This window comes from Apteryx mantelli, chromosome 1, assembly GCF_036417845.1.
Source record: "Apteryx mantelli isolate bAptMan1 chromosome 1, bAptMan1.hap1, whole genome shotgun sequence".
NCBI classification, from domain to species: Eukaryota; Metazoa; Chordata; class Aves; order Apterygiformes; family Apterygidae; genus Apteryx; species Apteryx mantelli.
The window spans coordinates 212530314-212552152 of NC_089978.1; the positions used below are offsets into that span (position 1 = coordinate 212530314).

The window sequence follows — 21839 nt, forward strand, 5'->3', positions numbered from 1 at the left end:
GCAGGGAGTTTTGTTGAAATCAAAAGAATTTCATTAAAAAGATGGTTTAATCAAATTCATCTTCAATTCGATAATGTGTTCATGGATAATATAATTTTAATTTCTGGTTAACAGAGATTCTCTAGTTATATAAAAGACCTCTGATTCCATGTTCTTCCTTCTTCTACTTCCTGTACCTTTCAACAGACGCTCATTATCGGGTTCAGTTCGGATATGTGTCATACGATTCATAGCATGAAACAGAGCAGCATCTCTTCCCCAGTAGTCACTGTAGAGTCCAGTAAAAAGTTCACCACCTATAGACCGTACATTAAACAAAACAAACAAACAAACAAAAGATCATACTCTGCTTATTAACTTCATTACTTATGATGGGGAAGACATGGCTTATTAGTCTTTACTCAAATTCAGGTGGGAAGGTGAGTCAGTAAATTATATGTACTTTAAAGAGTGCGTAGACATTGTTCCAAGCTGCGCTATAACACATTTGCAGTTGGAACAGCATGAGGACAAGATTTTGAAACTTCGTTAATGGGCTCAGCCCTATTTTCAAAACTGACCCAATGACTTAGGGATAGATTCACACACACAAAAGGTAGGTGCTAAAATACCATCTAACTGCAACATCAGGCACCTAAATTGCCTCGGTGACTAGCCCTACAGATACCTATCATTTGTCAGCACCTAAATGTTTACCAATGCAAAGATCTCTCACTTTGCTTCTGGCTTTGCTTCTGAGCATGTCCTGAAGTGCCCCAGTCCTACTAATGAGAAGCAGTTAATTGCTTGGTCGCAGCACTGGAGGGGACATGTTGGTTTTATTATTATTTTAGAGATGTTGAATAGCTAGCAAAAAGACCATAGCAACTTTTGGGAGAGAAGAAATGTTGGATGAGTGGACAAACAGGGGCCAGAAAATGAGATTAAAATTCAGCAGCAGGTTTCAGAGTGCAGTGCAAAGGAAGACTAGTGGTAACTGCCCTGAACGTAAAGCACATGCTCAGTATCCTGAGGGGCTGAATTCAGTTAGCTCCTCAGCCAGAGAGATAAAAAGCAGTACCTACCACCTTAAAGCGAATTCCATAAACAAGCAAAAAAGTTTGTGAGATTGAGGGGTCTTCCCAGGCAGCCTGCTGGAGTTGTTCCACTTCACCTGGCATAACTACTGCATGGGCATAACTTGCTAGCTCAGCAGACAGAGGAAAAGATCCTCTTTTTCTCTGCTACAGCAATAACGTGTTTTCAGATCCTTAAAATATTCATCAGAGTAGGGCCAGGACCTGAGATCTCTTCCATCCTGCACAAACAGTGGTGAATATTTGCTGAAAAATTTATGGGAGCAGAAGTCATGTTCGATTTTCAAAAGGGTTTAGGTGGCATTCACAAATTAAGTAACCATTGTAAAATATCATACATAAAATAGTGGGTGCCAATAACTTTGGAAAATCTATCTATAGTTGGGGACAACTATATAAGCATAAGGGGATGGATATGGGGACACATATATTCAAAAATCTGGCCCGTTTGACCCATCTAGAATTGCAATGCTGGATGTATTTTATTTTCAGTGAAATACAAGCAGTAATTCTACATTGTAGTAATACATGGGTGCATTTCTCTCTTAACTGACCAAGCATTAAGAATAATATATTTTATATACATGTGGGATTAAATCAGAAATTTGTTAGGCCTAATTTTAAAAGTAGACAGTTATGGTCACTAGGTGGCAGCCTTATGTTATAAAATAGTACAGCAGGCATAAACTGCACTAAAAGAAGGAAATAAATTATTTCCAGCTCTTGGATAATCTGAGTGAAGGTTTCAGTGACACAGCTTCCTACCTCCTAATCAAAATAAACACAACTGATCAATTCAAATAATAACATTTGCTGGCATTTATTAAGGATTATAGCAAAAGCAAAAGTTTTGCTCATTGGTCTCCCTAAAAGTGTGAATTTTGTTTTTACTAAGAGATATATATTAATTTAATGGTACCATAAGCCTAAATAATGATTCTGAAAAGTTTAGAGGAGTTTGGCAGCTGGGGCTGGTTCACAGACCTCTGCTGATTCAGAGCTGAGCATAGTTTTCCCTTAGGCTTCACCTCATGAAGAATGGATATTACCTTGTAAAATACATGGTGGTGGTTTACTGTAAAATATTGGCAAGTGAAATTAAAAGTAAATATAAATTATTGCATCAGTAGAAGTTAACCAAAACTAACAGAGGGCTTAATTTTTTTTTTTAAACAACTCGGAGGTACTTAAACAGCAAAACTTGCCAATGTCTGAATAATGTTCCAGACAATGTTTATGACTACAATTAATGAATTACACCAGTCATAAATCCTCCTTTAAAAATTTCCATTGGATAAATATATCAGACTGTTTTTTTATTGCAGATTATGGTGCACTAATACAAAACATGCTGCTTCTATCCTTTCAAAAGGACAGTGAAACATGGAAAAGGCATCAATCCAGGGCAAAGGACTCTTCACATATTGCTAGTGATTAAAACGGACATTTAGAAGTTCAGACAATCAGAAGTTCTGATATGAAGCTTATTTATTCTGTCTGACACATGTAAAAAGCACCAGTATATGTAGTTGAATTGCTGGTGTGGCATTCCCCCATAAGCTAGAGTAGCTGATCACTGATTTTATCTGAGCCGTCCTGAGAGGAGCACTAGACATCTCAGTCTTGGCTCGATATTGTTCCATGAAATATATTGTACAGATACGGAAATTAAATCTGATTTTTTACCTTAGAGTGCTACTAAACACGAGACAAGTAACAAGTGTGAACAGACAGGTGAAGGACTCAAGAAAACAATAAGTGAATACCAATGAGCGGGGCTGGCAAAGATCTCAACACAAAAACATTCAACTTAATTCTGAAAACTTTTACACTTTTGACATTAAGAGGATCTTCACTTTTCCTCTTCAACAGGCTTTTGATCATGTCCTTTAAATCCATATTAAAAATTCTAAACACTGGTAGATTTTTACACGTGCTTCCAGTTTAGAAGTTACTTCAGGTTGTGTTTTGAAAAATCCTGGCTAAATTTCTATTTGTTTCTCTCTGTTGAAAAGTTCTAGCTACTATACAAACAACTCACCCCTATCTTGGTCATAGGGTTTTATACTGCTGCTTGATCACACTAATAAACTAATATCTTCCAGTGAAAATCAACTGCAAATTGAGCAATTTCATAGAGCTTTCACCACTCCTTCCCTCTTACAGTCAAAACTCAGCTTCAGGAGGTTGGTATAAACATATATTTGAAAAGTACTTGCTAAAATCTAACTAATAACTCAGCTTGGTTTCTCCAGCTAAAACAAAACATCCCATGGTCCTCATATAACACTTTTAGCTCAAGTGATAACAGGACACTTTTTAGGTATTCATTTAGCTACTATTCATTTTCGAAAGCAAGTACACCAAACTTTAATTGGGACCACTTAAAATATGTTTTTATTTTTTGCTCTATTTTTAGAGGAAAAAATGAAAGAAATCAAATACTACATTTTTCCTCTAAAATCAGCAAGAATTCCTAGATGATGAACCTTAAGGTGAAACAGACTGAAGCACAAAATCTTAGAAAATACTGATAAAATTTCAAAGTTTACATAGCACTCTTTGCTTTCCTTATTTTAATTGTTTAATTAAGTGTCTGGATATTGTAATTATAGACCATAAGCATACATGCTACTCAGGGTGGGTGAGTTCACAGTATTTCTGCAGTCATAACATAAATGATTATTATGAAAACGTTAAGATATGTCAATTTAATTAGTACATAGGATATATATGACTGCATATAAAACATGCAGGGAGAAGTTTCACTAGATTTAGGTCTATTCATACCTACCTTTTTTAATATACTGAAAATGCCTTTCATATGCAAAGTTAAATAGAACATATTAAAAAAATGAGTCTGATTTTCACTACATACAAGTTAATTTTGTGAGGAAGAAACATGCTTTCAGCAGCAAATATGATGGATGAAATATCTTTTGTTTTATTCTCGTGTTAATACCCATGCATGCTTCGCATTGGGAGGTTCCTATTACTAATTAAGAACCCATATTTACTGTTTTTGATACAGCTGAACTACAGAGTACCTCTTGTGGTCCCTACTGGAGTCTCTGTTTTTGGGAACCTCCAAATTCTCAGGTCCTTTTTGCATTTTATGTGCCCTGTCTATTGCTATTAATTGTGGCAGAATAAAGCACACAATTAGACAAGATATTTTTCATTTTTGGTATCCATTCAGGGATTTTCAACATTCTCCCTGAAGAGACATGTGACAGACCTTCTCTATCTCATACATGGACTCACTAATTAACAGACCAACCCTACTCCTCAATAGCAATCTCTATCACAGAGTAACGACAATTATTTTGACTGAACCCTGTTACAAACAGATGTTGCTTTTCAACTCTGAGTGAAAACATTCTTGATTATTTTAGATTTTATTAGATATAATTTATATTCAAATGCATAGGCATTCATTTAAAGCATTTAGTATGTACACTGCATTATTATAGACAGGCTGCTTCTACTTCAGAAGTGGGTTTCCTTCATTTGTTTTGGGCATTTTTTGTGTATCTGCTTCAGACTGAAAGAAGTAATGGAAACAAGCTGTTATTCCTCAGCAGTGCTTCTTTTTGTATGAAATCCCTATTGTATTACTTTTTGTGGAATGGACTAACTCTATTATGAATAAAAGAGTAGAAGCTAAGCAGTGTGTTTCATGTGTTTCCCTCACTGTCAGCCATATCTACCTTTCTATTTTTTTATTAATCACAACTAAAATTAAAATACAAATTCACATTTGTAGCAATTGATACTTTTCACAGTAGAAAACCACTAATTCAAAAGAGGTTAGTTATTTCTGAAATGGTGAATAACTAAGTATCCTAGTATATTAGTGTTTTGGGGTTTTTTTTCTGTCTGTAACTCAATTATTCTGTCTTCTGTTCTGAGAGAAAAATGTCATTTTTTAGTTTGTTTTCTAGAATAAAAAAAAAGATATAAATATATGAAACTGTTCTAAAACTGTTATAACAGAGACTATTATCAGAATGGATTCTCTTGATGGAAAAAATATTCAAATGTAATATGTTTATCACTACTTGCTGATGAAATATTACAGCTATCAAAACACACAGGCATAAACTAATTTATCAGCTTTCAAGAACTACTGTGGTCTAAGTTAATCAGTGTGCATGATCTGATATCAAAAGCAGTTTGGGCTATTGAAAGCAGATGGGAGAGTTCATTAGAAATGAAAGCCAAACGTTTTAAATCCAATTTATCTAAACACATACATTTTATTCAACCTGTCTGCCATCCAATATCCATTCTGTTTCCTGATGCTGACAATAAATTACTAAAAGTTAATTGTTCATAAATTGAAGAATTCATCACAAGCTGCTTTACCACGGGGTCAGATAACCTGTAATAAAACTTACTACAGCATGGATATTTAGTTTTAAAGCCAAGTCACGAACTATTATTTTGTTGAAGCAAGGATTTTAACTGAAGTGTTGAAATATATGAAAAGATACAGCACAAGAGCTTCTCTTTCTTCCTAAATTAATCTAGCTATATCTGGTTCTAATTAGGTATGCTGCAGATGATCTTTCAAGCTGAATAGCTTTTAAACTTTGTCAAAGGTATGTAAAGTTTCATTGTTAGTCTAATCCTCATTCTTCATCATTTGCCACCCTGGTGTAGAACCTGAATTAGTTCTGCTTCATACAGAGGTGGAAGCAGATTTTGAATCATTCTGTTAGAGAGGAAAAAGACAAAACTGTGATGTGAAAGCCTGTGTTAACAGGTTTGTGTAAAACCTGAGCAAGGACACACACGTCGGCTGCATCTCCGCAGGAGGGCCAAGGCCACTGGCAGCCCTGGGAGCAGGCTCCAGGGATGGTCTGACTCCATCCCAGGAGGAGGCCAGGCTGTGCTCCGGTCTCCTGTGACTACAGATTCAATTTCTAAAAAAAAAATGGAGTTCACAAAGAGGAAGGGAGCCTCCAAGCTTTGGGAGGGATGACTGGAGGATCAGCGCTCTCGGGTGCCTGGTGCTGTTGACAGCTCCGACAACGGGGACATGCCCACCATGGGCTGGAACCAGGACTCTGGCTGAATGAAGGAGCATCATCTTCCTTTAAAGCACACTCAGCCTTAAAGGGCTCAACTTCACTTTCAAAAAAAAACCCAAAAAACTTTAATACGTGCCATATTTGCATCTAAGTCTTCCACCCTCTTCAAACTGGTACGTGCAAAACTAAAGGATCTACATTCTGTAGTCTGAAGAACAGTCTGAGGAATTAACTCTGTTTCTCTGACAAACTGTGTCTCCAGTTAGTAGAATACACCAAAATACAAATTTCTTTAGCATATTCTTCAATAGTGTTTACTTCCAATTGAAATGGAAAAAATAAACACCGTTAAGAATGTTGGTATAATTTTTAAATAACATTCTATGATCACTTGAATTTTCTCAGAAATAGTTGTAACCAAACTATTTATTCTTTGTATTTGAAAGCTAATTTTACTGGAGAAGATTTAATTTTATCCCTAACAGAAAATACATTTTCAATGAAGTTGGCATTTTAAGAAATCTCTGTTTCACAGAAATCTATTGGCACTCTGCCTAATTCTGAAACCCTGTTTGTGTCTAAATGATAAACAGCCTCGTAAAAAAAATTCTTACGATTCTTGTATAGTCAGTAAAGAAACGTGGGTAGGTTTGACTACTTCTGCAAGACTATCCTTTTTGTCTAATTAGTTTTGTAAACTTCAGTAGACAGGGTTTCCCAGTGGAGGCCTAGAAAGCAGCCTCTAAATAACTTTCTCAGGTCTCACTACCCTTGATGAAGAGATGAAAGTTTGTCTCTTTTTTGCAGTTGCATCAGTGATCTGATAAAAACACTTCACCTCCCCCTGCTACTCTTGCAGCTTTACAGAACTGTTAGTTTTATGACCTAGGTCTTATAACCCTTTGTCAGTGGATGCCCGAGAACCACCATATATCAGAGGAAGGCCTTATATAATGAATATCTCTTTCAGGTAAAACTATAAGGATCCATAGGACCTCCCACAATTCAGGCAAACTAATGAATAGGCCAGAAACTCGATCACTAATCATCAGTCTTGAAGTGTTCAGTGGGACAATCTGGCTTCCATTTAAGCAAATAAAATTCACATTGATCTCACAGTAGGAACATGATCAGGTTAATTTATTTACTTAGTTATGTCTGAGTAAAGGTTGCAAAGGACTTCAAGATTAGACCATGAGGTTTCAGGCCTACAGCAAATTCCACGGGATGAATCTTTGTTCCCATGTCAAGCTAAGACTGGAACCTGTTAAAAATTGCAGAAACAATTTAGAAACAAGAGTGGAGGAAAGCATAGCAATCTTTACTTCATGGATTTTGGAAGGTCAGTCAAAATACTTTTTTTTTTTTTCTGATTCTGTCAGGACTACTTAAGTCATGAACTATTAAGAATTTGAGGAACAATGTCTAATAATGAACAATATTTTGATGAATTGCTACAATATGAAAGATTTAACATTACTAGTGGTGATTCTTCTTCTAAGCAGTTTGGTGATGTAAAGGAATGAAAAAACCTAGCCTGTAAAAATATGTCTATCACTCATGGCCAACAGTTCCCTATCACTATGGGTGACCTGTATCATTTTAGTTCACAATTAGAGACTTTAGCAGTCTGATTTTAAGATCCAATTTTAAGATTTGAAGTCAAAAGTAAGTGTCAAAGGGTCTTTAAATCCTAAACTATTTTTATTCCTGAAAAGTTGAAAATTTATACTTGATCCTTGGATTCTTTTTTTCTAGCTCTCTCTTTCAGTGACTGTTCCTTTTGAATGCTCAGTTTTCACCTTGTTTATGTTTCCTAAAAACACAAAGCCAATGTGTTACTCCCTAAGTGCATCTAGCTTTCACCCTTTACCTGCTGTTCCGGTCTATTTTTAGCCAATGTACTATAATATTGCCTAGACTGAATTTGCTTTATCTCACAAAATATTTTCAGGAACACATTAAAGAGGGAAAACATACGGTTTGCTCTGCTAGAACTTCTAAGGTCCCAGCCCTTCTGTGATATGCTTACCAGCAAAACACAAAGTGGAGTGCTATCATCTCAGCAGTCTTCTAACACTGTAAGACTTAGACTGAATTCTGTTTTTATAAGTATCAGGTATAAGATCAACCCTCCTAACAGAGAATCATCAGTTTTGGGTAGCTTTATTAGAAGAAGGTGTTGAAAAAAGTCTTCTATTTTGAACTTAAAAAAGCTAAATTTTACATATACAACAAATGCCTCAGATATGAAAAGTTAAACTTGCAAACATTTTTATAGGATGCCTGTTATTCAGATTAAGTCTCTGAAGATGAAAAATATTAATTTTTGTGTATTTCTTGCAGGTGTAAAAGACTAAGCTAAACATACTGTTGTGCTTTGAAGGAAAGCAGGAAATTATTATTCCTAAAATTACACGACAACCAATTACCCCTGCAGAACAGCGCACATAAAATACCATCTACTCACTTTTATGAGACACTCTTGCTGAAGTTATCACTGCCTGGAATGTAAAATTAATGTGAGCAGCACCATTAGGATTAAGTCTGACATGTGGAAGGTTGCAGTGGAAGGCTGACAACACCTCGGAGTGCTGAAGAAAGAGACTTAGGGTGACAGATTGACAGGACCCGTGAAGTTTGAGACATAAAGATCATTACCAATTAAGATGGAGGTGAAGGAAGAACTGGGGTCAAAAGGGCACCTGCCTCGTCCTCTCTCAAATTTGTGCGATTCCAGTTGAAACAGATGATCCTTAAAAAAAAAAAAAATCACAGAAAACAGCATAAACACTACAGGCAAAGAAAAAAGTCCTTAGAGACCAGCTTAATTTAGTTATACCTTTGTTCTGGATAGACTTCATTAGGGACAAAACACAATTATGATTGCTTACTGATATATTTGTCATGAAAATTTCTACAAAGCACCTTTGTGTGTGCACTGCCCCAAAAGAGTCATTAAAATATGCACTAAATTTAATGTTTCGTTGCTATAGCAATAGGGAGTAAAGGTTCCTCTGTCTTTCTCCAAATTATCTAAAAATTAGATAGATATCTAACTATGGAATGTATTTTCCCTTTTAAACATTTTTTTGAGTAGTTGTTTAATATATCATGCTGTGTTATCTTCTGTTGGTAGCTTTGAGGCTTTTATATATCTTCTCCATGCAAGTATGTTTTAGGAATGAATCCCTGATTAGAGTTTTCAGAGCAGATGTGATTTCTGCAGTGGATTTACCAGAAAATTGTTGTCTGATTATTTTTTGTATTTATATGTTAACAAAAAAAATACCACAAAACATGGAGGGAAGAAAAGAGGAATAAAAGGTCAAACAGACAGAAAGCTCACCTTCATAAAAATATGCCACTCATCAATCCTGTGACTAATACATATTATGATATTTTGGCAGTTCAAGTTCTACGTCACAGTTTTACTCCAGAGGCTAATGAAATACAGATTATGTCAACATATCAGAGAAATTCAACCTACCTACTCAAGCAAACTAATCTCAGACTCAGGCTGTTAATATGCTAACGGCAAATGTCGTCAGGCATAAAATTGCATGTGACAAGACCCCAAGTCACCTAGAATTTTGAGGTAGTTTTACTTTTCATAGACACAGAAACCTGGCTTTGTGTCTGCTCTCTGTAATGTTATATTGTCCCTCTCCTTCCAGATCACTCACCTAATGTCTACACATCCCACCCAACAACCTACAAAACCTGCCCCTTCCCAAGTAAGTGCAGTTGCTCCCAGACCAATAGTAATACTCCCTGCTCTCCTGGTAGTTTCGCCTATGCTAGTTATATCTCCTAAGGCAAACATAAAATACATACTAGGAACAAACAAACAGAAGAGATATTGCCCATTGCATGAGATGGAAAACTGGCAAGAGAAACAATAATAAAAAAGCAAAGTAAAGTACTGAAAGAAAAGGATATAAGGAAAGTGGGAAAATTGTATTTTACTTCCCACTCTGTGGTGAATAATGGAATTTCTCTGTGTGTTTCATTTAAACCAATTTATTTTGAATTTCTCACAAGCCCCTCCACTCCAAAACATTAGCATTGTTCAGTCCTTAGTCCCCAGATGAGCCAAACTGATGTGCCTGTTGTCTATTCCCATCTGTCTAAATAATACATGCCATTTTGCTGCAACTTCTGGTCAAAAAGTAAGAATGCCATTAGTTGGAGAGTTTCCATAAAATTGGGATGTAACACAGAATACAGTTCCGGAAAAATAAAACATCTGTTTCGTATGTACGTGAAATAAAAAAGCCATTGAAAACCAGGAAACATTAGTAGCGGTCTTAAATTCCGTGAGGTAAGAAGGCACTCAGAATCTCACCTTTCCAGAAGCTCCTGTGTTGGCCAAACCCAGGCACGTTATCCTGTAGAGTGACTGATGTTAAAGGTGAAGATGATGCAGCAGAAAATAGCCATCCTAGCTAGAGACCAGCGTTGCAGGCATATTGTTTTCTGCTGAATCAGCTTCAATTACACATCAGTAGTAACTATTCCCATTATGCTGTTGGTTAAATGTCAAACAAAGAGGAAATATCTCCCTTTGTGTGGAAATCTCAGCCCCATTCCATACTTTTTAAACATCACATACCAGTTCTGTTTCGAAACTAAATACCGTGATATTTTGGGTCAACGGTAGAAAAAGAACAGTAAGGAGAACTCAGAAAGTGAAAGAAAAAAACCTCCTGAAAGCACACAAATGGACTAGGGAGTCATTATTGTCATAAAATATGATTTAAGGAAGTATTTCTAAAAAGAACCTGACTGCCTGATGCTCTTTCTTCACTAATCAGGTACTAAAATATAAGTTATTTATGAAAAAGCTTCTCTTCTAGGATATTGACTAAACTATTTGTCAATATATCAGTTCAATAAAGAAAAAAAACCCATTTTTTTGGAAGGGAAGATTTAGAAGTAAGTGGAAAGATAAATTGAGAGTTACAGATTTAATAGTTTTTTCTAGTCCTAATGCTCTCTGTTCACTTTTTCTCGCAATAAAAGAAAAATGGACTTGCCAATGAAAGGAAAAAACAACAAATTTAAAACTGGTTAAAGAAAAGCATACTCAAGTAAGGTCTACAAGATGAAGTGTGGAAACAAAAATATTTTGAATCAATACTTGAAGTTTTATTACTCATATTTTGTGGTTCATGTTTCATCCTATATAGGGAGCTGAATATTTTGTATTGGAGGGCAATAGGTCCCACCTATGCATCATAAGCCACATTTCCTATTCAGATCTTCCCTAGATAAAACTCCACTAAGAGTACTCACATCAGTAAAACTTGGCCCAGTATGGCAACCTTCCAGAAGACATGGAAGGATTTTTTATCACTTTAAATCAAAGCATAGTACCACAAAGAAAAGGGAAAAAGCTAATGATAGATTTCACCAAGATGTTGAGATGAGTTTGCAAGTCCAAAGCTCAAAGTAAAACTCACAAAATAACAGAAGAGGTTTGCTCTAAAGTGCTACCCGAGACCACATAGTTCCCCGTGCTGTTCCACACAGGGAAGTACGGGACATGTCTGTGCTACAGATGGGAGTCATTGTGGAGCTACTGTGCATATTTTCTATGCTGCTCAGCAATGCCTGATGCTTTATGGAAACTATACTACTCAGAGAAGTTGATCAGACATTTCAAAGTATATGTGCACTGTCTTTTTATTTGCAAATACCCAGACAAATTTCTTGTATCCTTAAAGCACTGACAACACTGCAAATGCTGATTATATGCAATAGACCTGATCCTTACAGAAGCACATGAACACATATTCCACATGAGAAAACCTGAACAGAAATAGCAAACCTTATTATACGCATGAAATCTGCACACGGAACAACTTAACTAAAACTGGATTTTTATTATTATCACCCCTAACCAATTAACTCCTCTACTGTTACAGAGAACCTTTTCTCTGAGAATCAAAATGAAACCAATAGTAAAGATAAACCCATCTCTTTTATGATTCATGGTTCATATATGTTTATAGTTAACTATATAACTGTATAATGAAAACATTAGGTACTATACATAATGTCCTTTCATTATCTATAGTTTAACAGCTGGAATTTCTGAATAAGGATAGAGGCTTAAGTATATAAACCATTACTAACAGTGAAGGTAGACAAAAATTGGATTTCAGTGCAACTTGGAGAAGTTTCTAAGTGGATCTCACCATTTTTGACACAAAGCAGGATGTGTATCTCATAAATGCTTGCAGATGCATGAAACTGTCTGAAAAGTCACTGTAAAATGTAATCAATGACTCCTTCCAAGAGAGGTTTTTCACCTTCACCTTTTAGGACAGCATACCAAATATTCCATGGTTGCAATAAGTTATTCCTAGCACTGGGGCAAGTAACTGAAGATCAGGTGTTAGATGCGTCAGCTTCCACAGGATACCAATTTAAATGAAATAAGCGTTGCACATTAATAATCGGCTTTGAAGGCTAATACTATAATTCTAACCCTTCTTGCTGTTTGTGACATTGGAATCCTTTGAGAAATGTCAGAAGTAAACTGACAGTTTCCTCACAGATTATACAACACAGCAGTTCAACATTGCCATTTATTTTACAGGCACTTTTCAGTGGTTAGGGTGAAAGTCACGCAAAGAGACATATGGGGGACTGGGAGTGGAATTACTAATTTATACATGTAGTTTGGAAAAAAAATGGTGCTCTGGGTTTGATTTATGATGCCTATGGCTCAGGAAACCTAATACACTTTCAACTATTATTAAAATAATCATGTAGTTTAAAAAGAAAAAGAAGATATTTCCAAGGGCAGCAACCATTTTACCATTAACTCAATGTGAATTGATAATTTTAGACAATGAAGAAGAATGTAGGTTATAAATAATAATGAAGAAAAAGGTCAATCAGAGCCATTAAAATTTAAAGACTGCATTTAACTTTTGTTGCAGAAAATTGCTTTTTCCCATACCAAGTGCTGCTTTGCTATGGTTCAAGAAAGCATTTGTGCATGTGATTAATTTAAAACATATGCTTACTTCTCTTCCTATTCAGCAAAGCACCTATGCCTATTCTCAACTATGTCTATGTCTTCTCACTAAATCAGGGACTTAAAATTATAGGGGTTTTGGTTGTTTTTTCCTATGAAATTATTTTTAAGATAAAAATAATTTGATTTTCTGTAAAGGGATATTTTTTCAATTTCATTTTTTAATATCTTCCAGGTAAATAAAAAAGTAAAACATATCATATTGGCATTTTTAAAGGAAATTTAAACCACTTCAGAATCTTTAATTACATAGTTAACTATATACATATACTCTTGAACAGTATAGCCAAAGTCTACTCTTCAGCACTACTGTGCCTTTTTTCTTTCTTTCTTTTTTTTTTTAAGAAGTCCAGATAATTTATATTGGGGGCTAGTAACTCATATTTAGAGTGTTGTGACTGGGCAGATTTTTGTGAATTTAGTTCTTGACACTGGGTGTATTCACTATTACTCTAACTCACTGGGTAAAATTTAGTCATAGAGTTATGATTTCATAGTTATATGGACATAAAGTAAGAATAACATTATATGCAAGAGCTATTTCTGTTTTGCATATTAGTGGTCATGTATTTTCAAGCATTTTTAAAGAGCACTATGACGAACCTTAAGAATGTTCACTTGCAAAAAGTCCGTTGAAAGGGGGAAATGTAAAACAGAGATGCATCACTTGTGAGGAGTTATGAATGTTTTCTGAAAGTATGAAAAAAGCCATGTGATGCTAGTGTGATATAATTCACTCTATTTTTTTCTGTTCAAATAATTCCTAAAGCATCAAAGAAGAAAGTGTCAACAGCAAAGACTTTGTTTAATCATGGTGCCTTGTTTGAGGAGGAAGAAAGACTTCTGGGAAGAGATGGATTGCATTGACCCTGAGAGAGAAGAATGTCATAATGAACCAGCAGGCCAGCCGAGACACTTGGTAGAGTGGGCTTTCCCCTAGGCTCATCCGACTTGGGGACTGAAGCCCAGGGTGAGAGGGAGAGCTGCAAACGAAGGAGGTTTGCAAGGGCTGCCAAGGGGATTTTCACATTCCTACTCAGAAGACCGTGTGTTTTCCTCGCGTGTCTGTACACTGATGCACAAGAGCATCAGGGCTGCTTTCAGTTACAAAGGGTTAACTTTCAGTTGCAGGGCTATATCCTCTCACAGAACACTTACATTAAAGTCCATTGCAATTTTTCATTTGTTTTTAATGAGAATTGCACAAAGACCCTTGTCCCCAATAGGGGATATTATTCTTGGATCTACTAGTTCCACATACACAATTTATTTTCTTCTTAATATCACTGTAAAAACAAAGAAACAAGACAAAGAAGCAAGTCGTGGGAAAGACTGTGATTTAAAAACTTCATCAAGTTAGGCACCCAACGGGAATGTAACCTTACAGCTTCATTGACAGTCTTTAGTTCCATAGGAATTAATGTAATTTATGAAATCTCCAGGACAGTAACAGACTTTGTTCTATAGAAAAAACTATTTAAAAACATTTAATATAGCAGATGTGCAATTCCTACTCGAAGAAAGCATATGTATGTTCTGATTTCTTCATATAATTTTTAAGGCAGGTTTAATCTTAACATTGTACCTCCAAAAACTTAGCAATTTGCACACCCATATGCATTCATGCACATTCACACAACTCAAGGAACCAAAGAACTTCTTTCAATGTGATTTGGTTAAAATGAATCAAATATAGGCTTTGTAGAGCATTTTGTCACTGGATTTGTTTTCTGATGTGAGAAATTAAATATTGAGTGAATCCAGAGAGATTTTGTGACCCCAATAGACAATGAAGTGTAATTCACAGAATACACCTCTTCTTTGTTTTCATTATATCTTTTGCACTTAAAAGTTTTTAGTATAAATTCACATGACACTTTTTGCAAATATTCTTTCTTTCTGTATATTATCAAAACATTTTTTTCACTTTTTTTCTTGTATACTCACTTATCCTTACATTCTTATTTTGACATAGAGAAACATGCTGAATATACTATGCAGAGGCTTCTTTTAGGAAGGATGAACCTTGACTTCACCATTAAAAAAAAAAAAAAACTGAAAAATCACAGAACATGTCTGTAAATCAGCATAAAATATAATTCAAATATAAGGCTCCAAAATGAACTCTCAACTCCATGACCTTTCTTAATCTGTACATTTGCCTCATCAACAAGGCACATGGTAAAAACGATATACTGTAAAACATTAATTCTTTACATAACAACAGAAGATAACATAATGCGTCAGGCCTGAAATGACCTTTCATATCATAAAGCCTTTGGTATTTAAGCAGCCAAAATTAACCCTATAAAAAAATCTGTATAAGCAGCATAAATACTCTGATAATTATAATCCTGGGTATTAGATAGGTGCCTGTTTGGTATAAATCAGTATAAAAAATGAACAATTGTTCAGACAGAATAGAATACTAGAACATGTTTAAAGACACTTTTAATACTTTTAATTAGAAAACCAAAGACAACCACCTCCTTTTAGAAACTCAAAATCTAAAACGAATAGAAAATGAATCAATACTCTCCGCAAAAATCCTAAGCCCCATGGAGTTCACATAAAGGACCCCGTTCTTCAAATACTTTAATATGCTACTCTTGAAACCTACTAGCCTATTTACATGAGCATAACAACACAGGCATGCAGATATGCTGGTGAGTAACACTGGAATGCTCCAGCAGTAAAAAAAAAAAAAAACTTTTCAAAATGTAATAGCTTATAAAAAATCAAAGTACTCATTTTCAAAACAGATCTAAGCACTGGCAAAACATTGCTCTGTCTATAGTCAGAGGATCACCAGTTTTGAAAATTACACTCTCCATGTCCACTCAATTTTATTTTCCCAGCCCAAATGGGGTTTCAACATTAGGAGCAGAATCCTCAAAGAACTAGCTGAAATAGTCAGTTCTCCACTATCTGACATAATTAAGATTATTTGGGGGGTAGTATTTCTTTTGAGGATCTGTTTTCAATCCTCTTTACTATTCAGTGACATACTGAAAAGATCAATCGTCTTTTGGGATGAGAGTGCATAAAATATTATGGACATTAAATCCTCCCTGCAAATTCAGATGTATTTTTCAGGTCTATGCATTTTATTCCACAGTTAAACGACTAAGACATATTGGGCTCCAATGTAAAAACATGTTTAAAATCTGGAGCTGTGTCAGACTGCTGTCTGGGTTTGCTAAAGGATTAGCAATTTGTGACTTCTGTCAAAATATCTAGCCTAAAGTGACAGAAATAATATATTTCCCTGATTTAATGCATGCGAAATATGCTGGCAATAGTAACAACTGCATATAGAAATCACAGGCATTCATCCTTAGGAGTTCAGAGTAATTAAGCAGAGGTGATTGAATTGACCAGGATTTTAGGATACACACCTTTGCATGACCTTAGCTGGACACAAACTCGTTAAGGTCCTACGGCGTAGAAAACTATTAGCGATATAAATTATGATTATATTGTACAAGTATGATGGTTAATATGTATGAAAGTTCAAGGGACTGAATAAGGGATCTCTACAATCGAAGGGTTTAAATTGTTGTGCATGGAGATATAGTCTAATACCTAGGCGAAAGAGTAGCTACAGATAGTACAAAAGTACTACACGAAAGTGGAAGATGTTTTCTGGGGAACTGCACTATCTTTATACAGAACTGAGTCTTGATAGCCAAGGGCAACCTGCATCCTTGATTTTGACAGGCTAAGCTTGTCTTGAGGTTGTGAGGCTCCCATCAGAGTGAATCCCAGACAAAACTCCTCTCACTCGATGACTGCTATCATAATATTTAGGGAAGAAAGAAAAAAGGAAGGATAATTCTCTGTAGTCTGAGTTTACGGTCTAGGCTTTGTTGGTGAAAGGAGCAACAGATGGATTTGGCCAAAGAAGACAAAATTGAGAATGGGTTTCAGAAGAAAAGGAGATAGCCTGGGAGAGTGTTCTCTGTCTCTACGGAGTGATGCCTAGGTAGCCAACAGCCTTCTGCGATGCTTCAAGAGGGCATGCCAATGTGGGATGTTCTGGAAAAAAGGGCAGGGAAGTGGACCCACTGCCCGTGGAGCCTCCAGCTGTTTCCTCTTGATGATATATTAGAAATGTAAGAAATATACTTCTTTTTAGTTCACTTTTTCATCTGAAATAATTTTGTTAGATAGATCTCAGTCAAATATAAAATTTTTAGTCATAAATTATAACAGAATAATAGAGTATTAGAGGGGCATTTTGTAAATCTGCAAAAATATTAAACAAAAGTTGTCATTCTTCAGTATTTTGGTATTTTTAATTATGATGAGTAACACCTTATTGCGTAGTACCTTTACTCCTCAAACAGTCCCATAGACTTCACCAGGTGTCCTCACTTAGAAAAGAACTTTCCATCATAAATGCAAGTGGCAGAATTTAACCACTCGTATGATGAGAACTGGAATATTTTACCTACTCCCTCAAATGACCACACAGGTGGAATATTTCTTTCTCTTTGGGATAATAGCATTATTCCTCCCTATTGATTCATTTTCTCTTGACCATCTGTATTTTATCTTGCAAAGGGCAGGTCTAATACAGTGGAAAATTTATTTCATATGGTTGATCAATTCATAATTTCTACCAATCAGCCAAATTGACCTTAAACTTCAAGTATGGCCATACTTAGACAGTATACAAAAGTAATTAATGTCATTCACCCCATTTTATGGATGGAGGGTCCTGTCAGATACACCTGTTGTCTGTTACAATGTATAAAACTGACTGATAGGAACAACTGTGCTGATACTGAATATTAGGCTTTCTCCAAGACATTTGAATTAGTACATAGCCATCTGATGAAACATTGTACATTGTGAGTTATTAGGGTAAAAATAAACTGCTGACATATATCATGGTATAGTTGTTATTAGGTATGCATCAGTGAATCCTCCTTTACTGAAAGATTTCCTAAGTTTTTTTCTTGATAGAATAGATAGATTTTTAATTTATCAGTGATTTAAATGATCATCTGACTTCTTTCTGAGTAAAGTTTACAAAAGACACAAAAGGACTGTTGATGCATAAATAATGAAGAGAATAGGTTAATAAATGTTCTGAATGCATTCAGGTTGTGGAATGCTCTGAATAACAAGTTAATATCAGAAGCTAACATCACAGATTTTAATACAACCATACCCAAAGTTGGATATCTTGAAATGAGGAGCACAGTTTATACGTAAAGTGCATGAAAATGCCCTAGAAGGTGGAGATTCAGATTGATGTTCACTTGAGCTTCCAAATACTTGACTGAGGTACCTCAGTTAGTGCCTCAACTAAGTGTTCAAAGTTAAATGGGATAACTTTGGGCTTAAGAGAAGAACTTCGGGTCAAGTGACCAAATACTACAATAACAGTGTGATGCTGTGCCAAGAATGGCTAATGTGCTCTTGAACCCATGAAAAGAAGAATATCAAAGAGGAGTAGTAAAGTGACTTTGCCTATATACACAACATAGAATAGTTTGTCTGATTCTAGTGTCTACACTTCCAGAACATGTGAAAATACTGCAGAGAGTTCACAGGAAGGCCACAAATATTACTGAGGAATCCTTGTGGTAGGAGATTTAAGGAGCTATATTTATTCAGCTTATCAAAAAAAAAAAAAAAAAAAAAAGCAAAGGGGTGACTTGATCTTTGTATATAGGTACTTACATATGAAAAAGATGTGGAAAAGATAGTGGGAGACTTTTCAACTTTGCTATCAAAGGTATATAAAGGTTAAATGGCAGGAAGTTGAAGTTAGATAAATTTAACCTTGAGTAAGTGGCAATTTCCTAACACTGAAAGTCATTAAATATTGGGACAGCTTACCACAGAAATAGTGGAGTTGCCATTATCTGGAGTCTTTGAAATGACAATATATATTCTCCTGAATATGTTTTAATTCAATATCTGGGAGAAATTATCAATGCAGCAGTATGACTGACAGCATACAATGTTCTGGTGATCCCTTCTGGCCTTTGTTCCTATATATGCAATAGCCATTCATCCCTTTCTTTACGAAGCATGGGAGGAACAGAACTGCCCTTACCTCTTATCCCTTACTGAGTGTCACATATCCAACTGTTCATTAAGATAATTATTGTAACCAAATCTCATGCTTCAGGTTCTCACATAACCAGGAGCTTTGGTTAGGAAGGAAGTGTTTTCCCTGTGTCACAAGTGGATATGTTTATCTTTTTTTCTGAAGGATCAGAGATTAGCCACTTTTGGAGATAGGGTTGTTCTTTGAGTTGGTGCAGAAAATCTTTTCCATGTGTTACTTGGCTAGTATTTGCTCAGTTTTCTGGGCTGAAATAGAAATACTTCCTCAGGTTAGATTGTTGGGGTCTTGGGCCTTCCTGCTCACTCCCCCCGCACCCCATCATAACACATTTGTCATTTGCTGTGAACATAGCAGTAATGCTCACCTAATTAATTTCCTGCCTGTTATGGCCTTAGGTGGCATTTTAATCTCTCTTGAAATGCACACATATTTCAGCCTCCAAAATCTGAAATGCTTTAGTCTAGCAGAAATTTGGGGCTTTAGGATGCTTTGGTGCAACTTAACAGTCTGTGAAGTTGGCACTCAGACCAGATGATGTAATGATCCCTTCTAGTCTTAAATTCTGTGAAATTATGACACTTATCTAGCATCATTTTACATACATGAACTCTTGACACTACTTTAAAGATCACCTAGGTTAATGACTAGTTTCACATGCACTATAGATAGGGAAGTCTGCAATAAATAAGCAATTTCATAGTATTTAGCATTGCATATTCAATTCCATAAATGGATTGACTTGATAAACATGCTAAGATTTAGTTGATGACATTCTAAATAGCGGCGGTAAAGAGAGACACTGCGTCTCTGAGCAAATATTTTCAGGGTAAGAATTTGTCACACATTTTATCTAATGAAGGATTGACCAACACCCACTTCTGTTTGATCAGTGAAACCAGATGTTCCTTCTCCTTAATCCTCTGCAAACCGAGAACGGAGATGAGGTAATAGAAAAAAGAATGGAGAGGGAATAACTGGGCAGATCATTGTTTGTTTTGATTATAAAAAGATACATCAGAAATAATATCCTAGAATAATAGAAATAAATATGTATACCATTCTGTTTCTTAAAAAGAATGAGGTGCAGCTGAAAGAATGACCAAATGCTAGCCAAGAACACAAAAATTACATCATATGAAAATTAAACTGAGGTATGACTGGAACATTCTTTCTTAACTTCTATTTCAATTCATTTCAGCAAGAACTTGTCTGCTTTTGTTTGGGAAGAGAGGACAATAGCACAGGCTCATCACAAAGCTGAACATTATTTTATTCTTGTTCCACATCTCAGAATATCTTGAAAAAGAAGTCCACCCCTTCCCTCCACACCCAATGAAAAATTAAGGGAAACATAGATTACAAATAATAGCAGAAATTCCAGCATGACTGAACTGTACTCCACACAAATACACCTGCTGCCTCACTAAAGGCTGTTCCTTTGTAACAGGCTTTAAAGATTTATTCTGAACATAATCTGGAAGAAATATTCTTAATGCACTGTTCTTCTCCACAACTTCCATTCCCTTACAGGTTTTATCATGCAGAGATGCTCTCTTCTCCAGAAATCAGCTGTGTCTTGTTGTCACTACACAGTCTGTTAAAAAATAGGATATAATTTCTGAAAACTGTTTTCTTTCTGAATTTACTTTATCTGTGTTTGGTGGAACTCCTATCTGGATTTATTAAAGCTGCTTCTTGGGGTTGGCACTTTGGACCATTGGAAGGCCTCCTAATTCCCCCTTAAACATATTGGTCTGGTGAGTAGATAACTCATTAAGATAAAAAAACAGTGTTTGACTGCGGGTAGCTCCTCTGATTTCTCTAAGGTTCATCATAATTCACCTAAGGTATTTTGAGCTATATAGGACAGTATAGAAATGCTGATTGCTAGCAGCTAGTGGTGAAAAAATATAGACTGATACAGAAATTACTTATTTCAGTACTCTTCTACTAACAAAACTGATAAATTTGTGCAAATGCAAAAGGAAGAGACAATGCAGACTCTTTATTTTCTTTTCTCTTTTTTTTTTTCTTTTTTCTTCTGGTGACTTCATTAGCAACAGGAGTGACAACTGCTGTTGGCAGTTGCAACTGCATTTGATAAGAATGGATGCAAGGTAACTTTTTCTCCACTTTCCTTCATCTTTTTTATTTGTTTTGAAAACTTATCTCAGATTTGTTCTCAGAGAGCACTTAGGAAGGATTCAATTCTTGGAATTCATGGAAGATTTGGGTTGGAGGATCTCTGACTTGCTTTCTTCATAAAAAGAATGTTGATTTTAATGAAGTGAGCTCTCTTTCATTTCTGGATGATAGACAAATACACACTGGAGGCACCCAACCTTTTCTGACCTGCATGGCCTTTTTGACATTTGGAAGCATTTCATGAAGTCAGTGATAATTAACCCACTTACTGGTGGGCAATTAATTTGCTTGTATTTTGCTGGACAAGATTTTGTAGTATCCTCTTTTGCAAACAGCGACTTAGTTGTTATATCTGCAAAGTCAGCACTCCTATTTTTACCAATTTGCAATTTATTTCTAAATGGCAGTAAAACACTGGGTAATTAGTTGAAATGTTTATATCT

The 21839-nt window shown here is 35.6% G+C and overlaps 1 protein-coding gene across 1 annotated transcript in view; it reads right to left on the reverse strand.

The window, feature by feature from the left end:
• Nucleotides 1-21839, reverse strand: part of SEMA3E (semaphorin 3E) — a 71666-nt gene that overhangs the window by 31447 nt on the left and 18380 nt on the right. The window contains exons 4-5 of the mRNA XM_013943991.2: nt 8774-8867; nt 177-296 (exon numbers count right to left, since the gene is read on the reverse strand). Coding sequence (XP_013799445.1) covers nt 177-296; nt 8774-8867 — 214 coding nt within the window. The remainder of the gene's footprint in view (nt 1-176; nt 297-8773; nt 8868-21839) is intronic.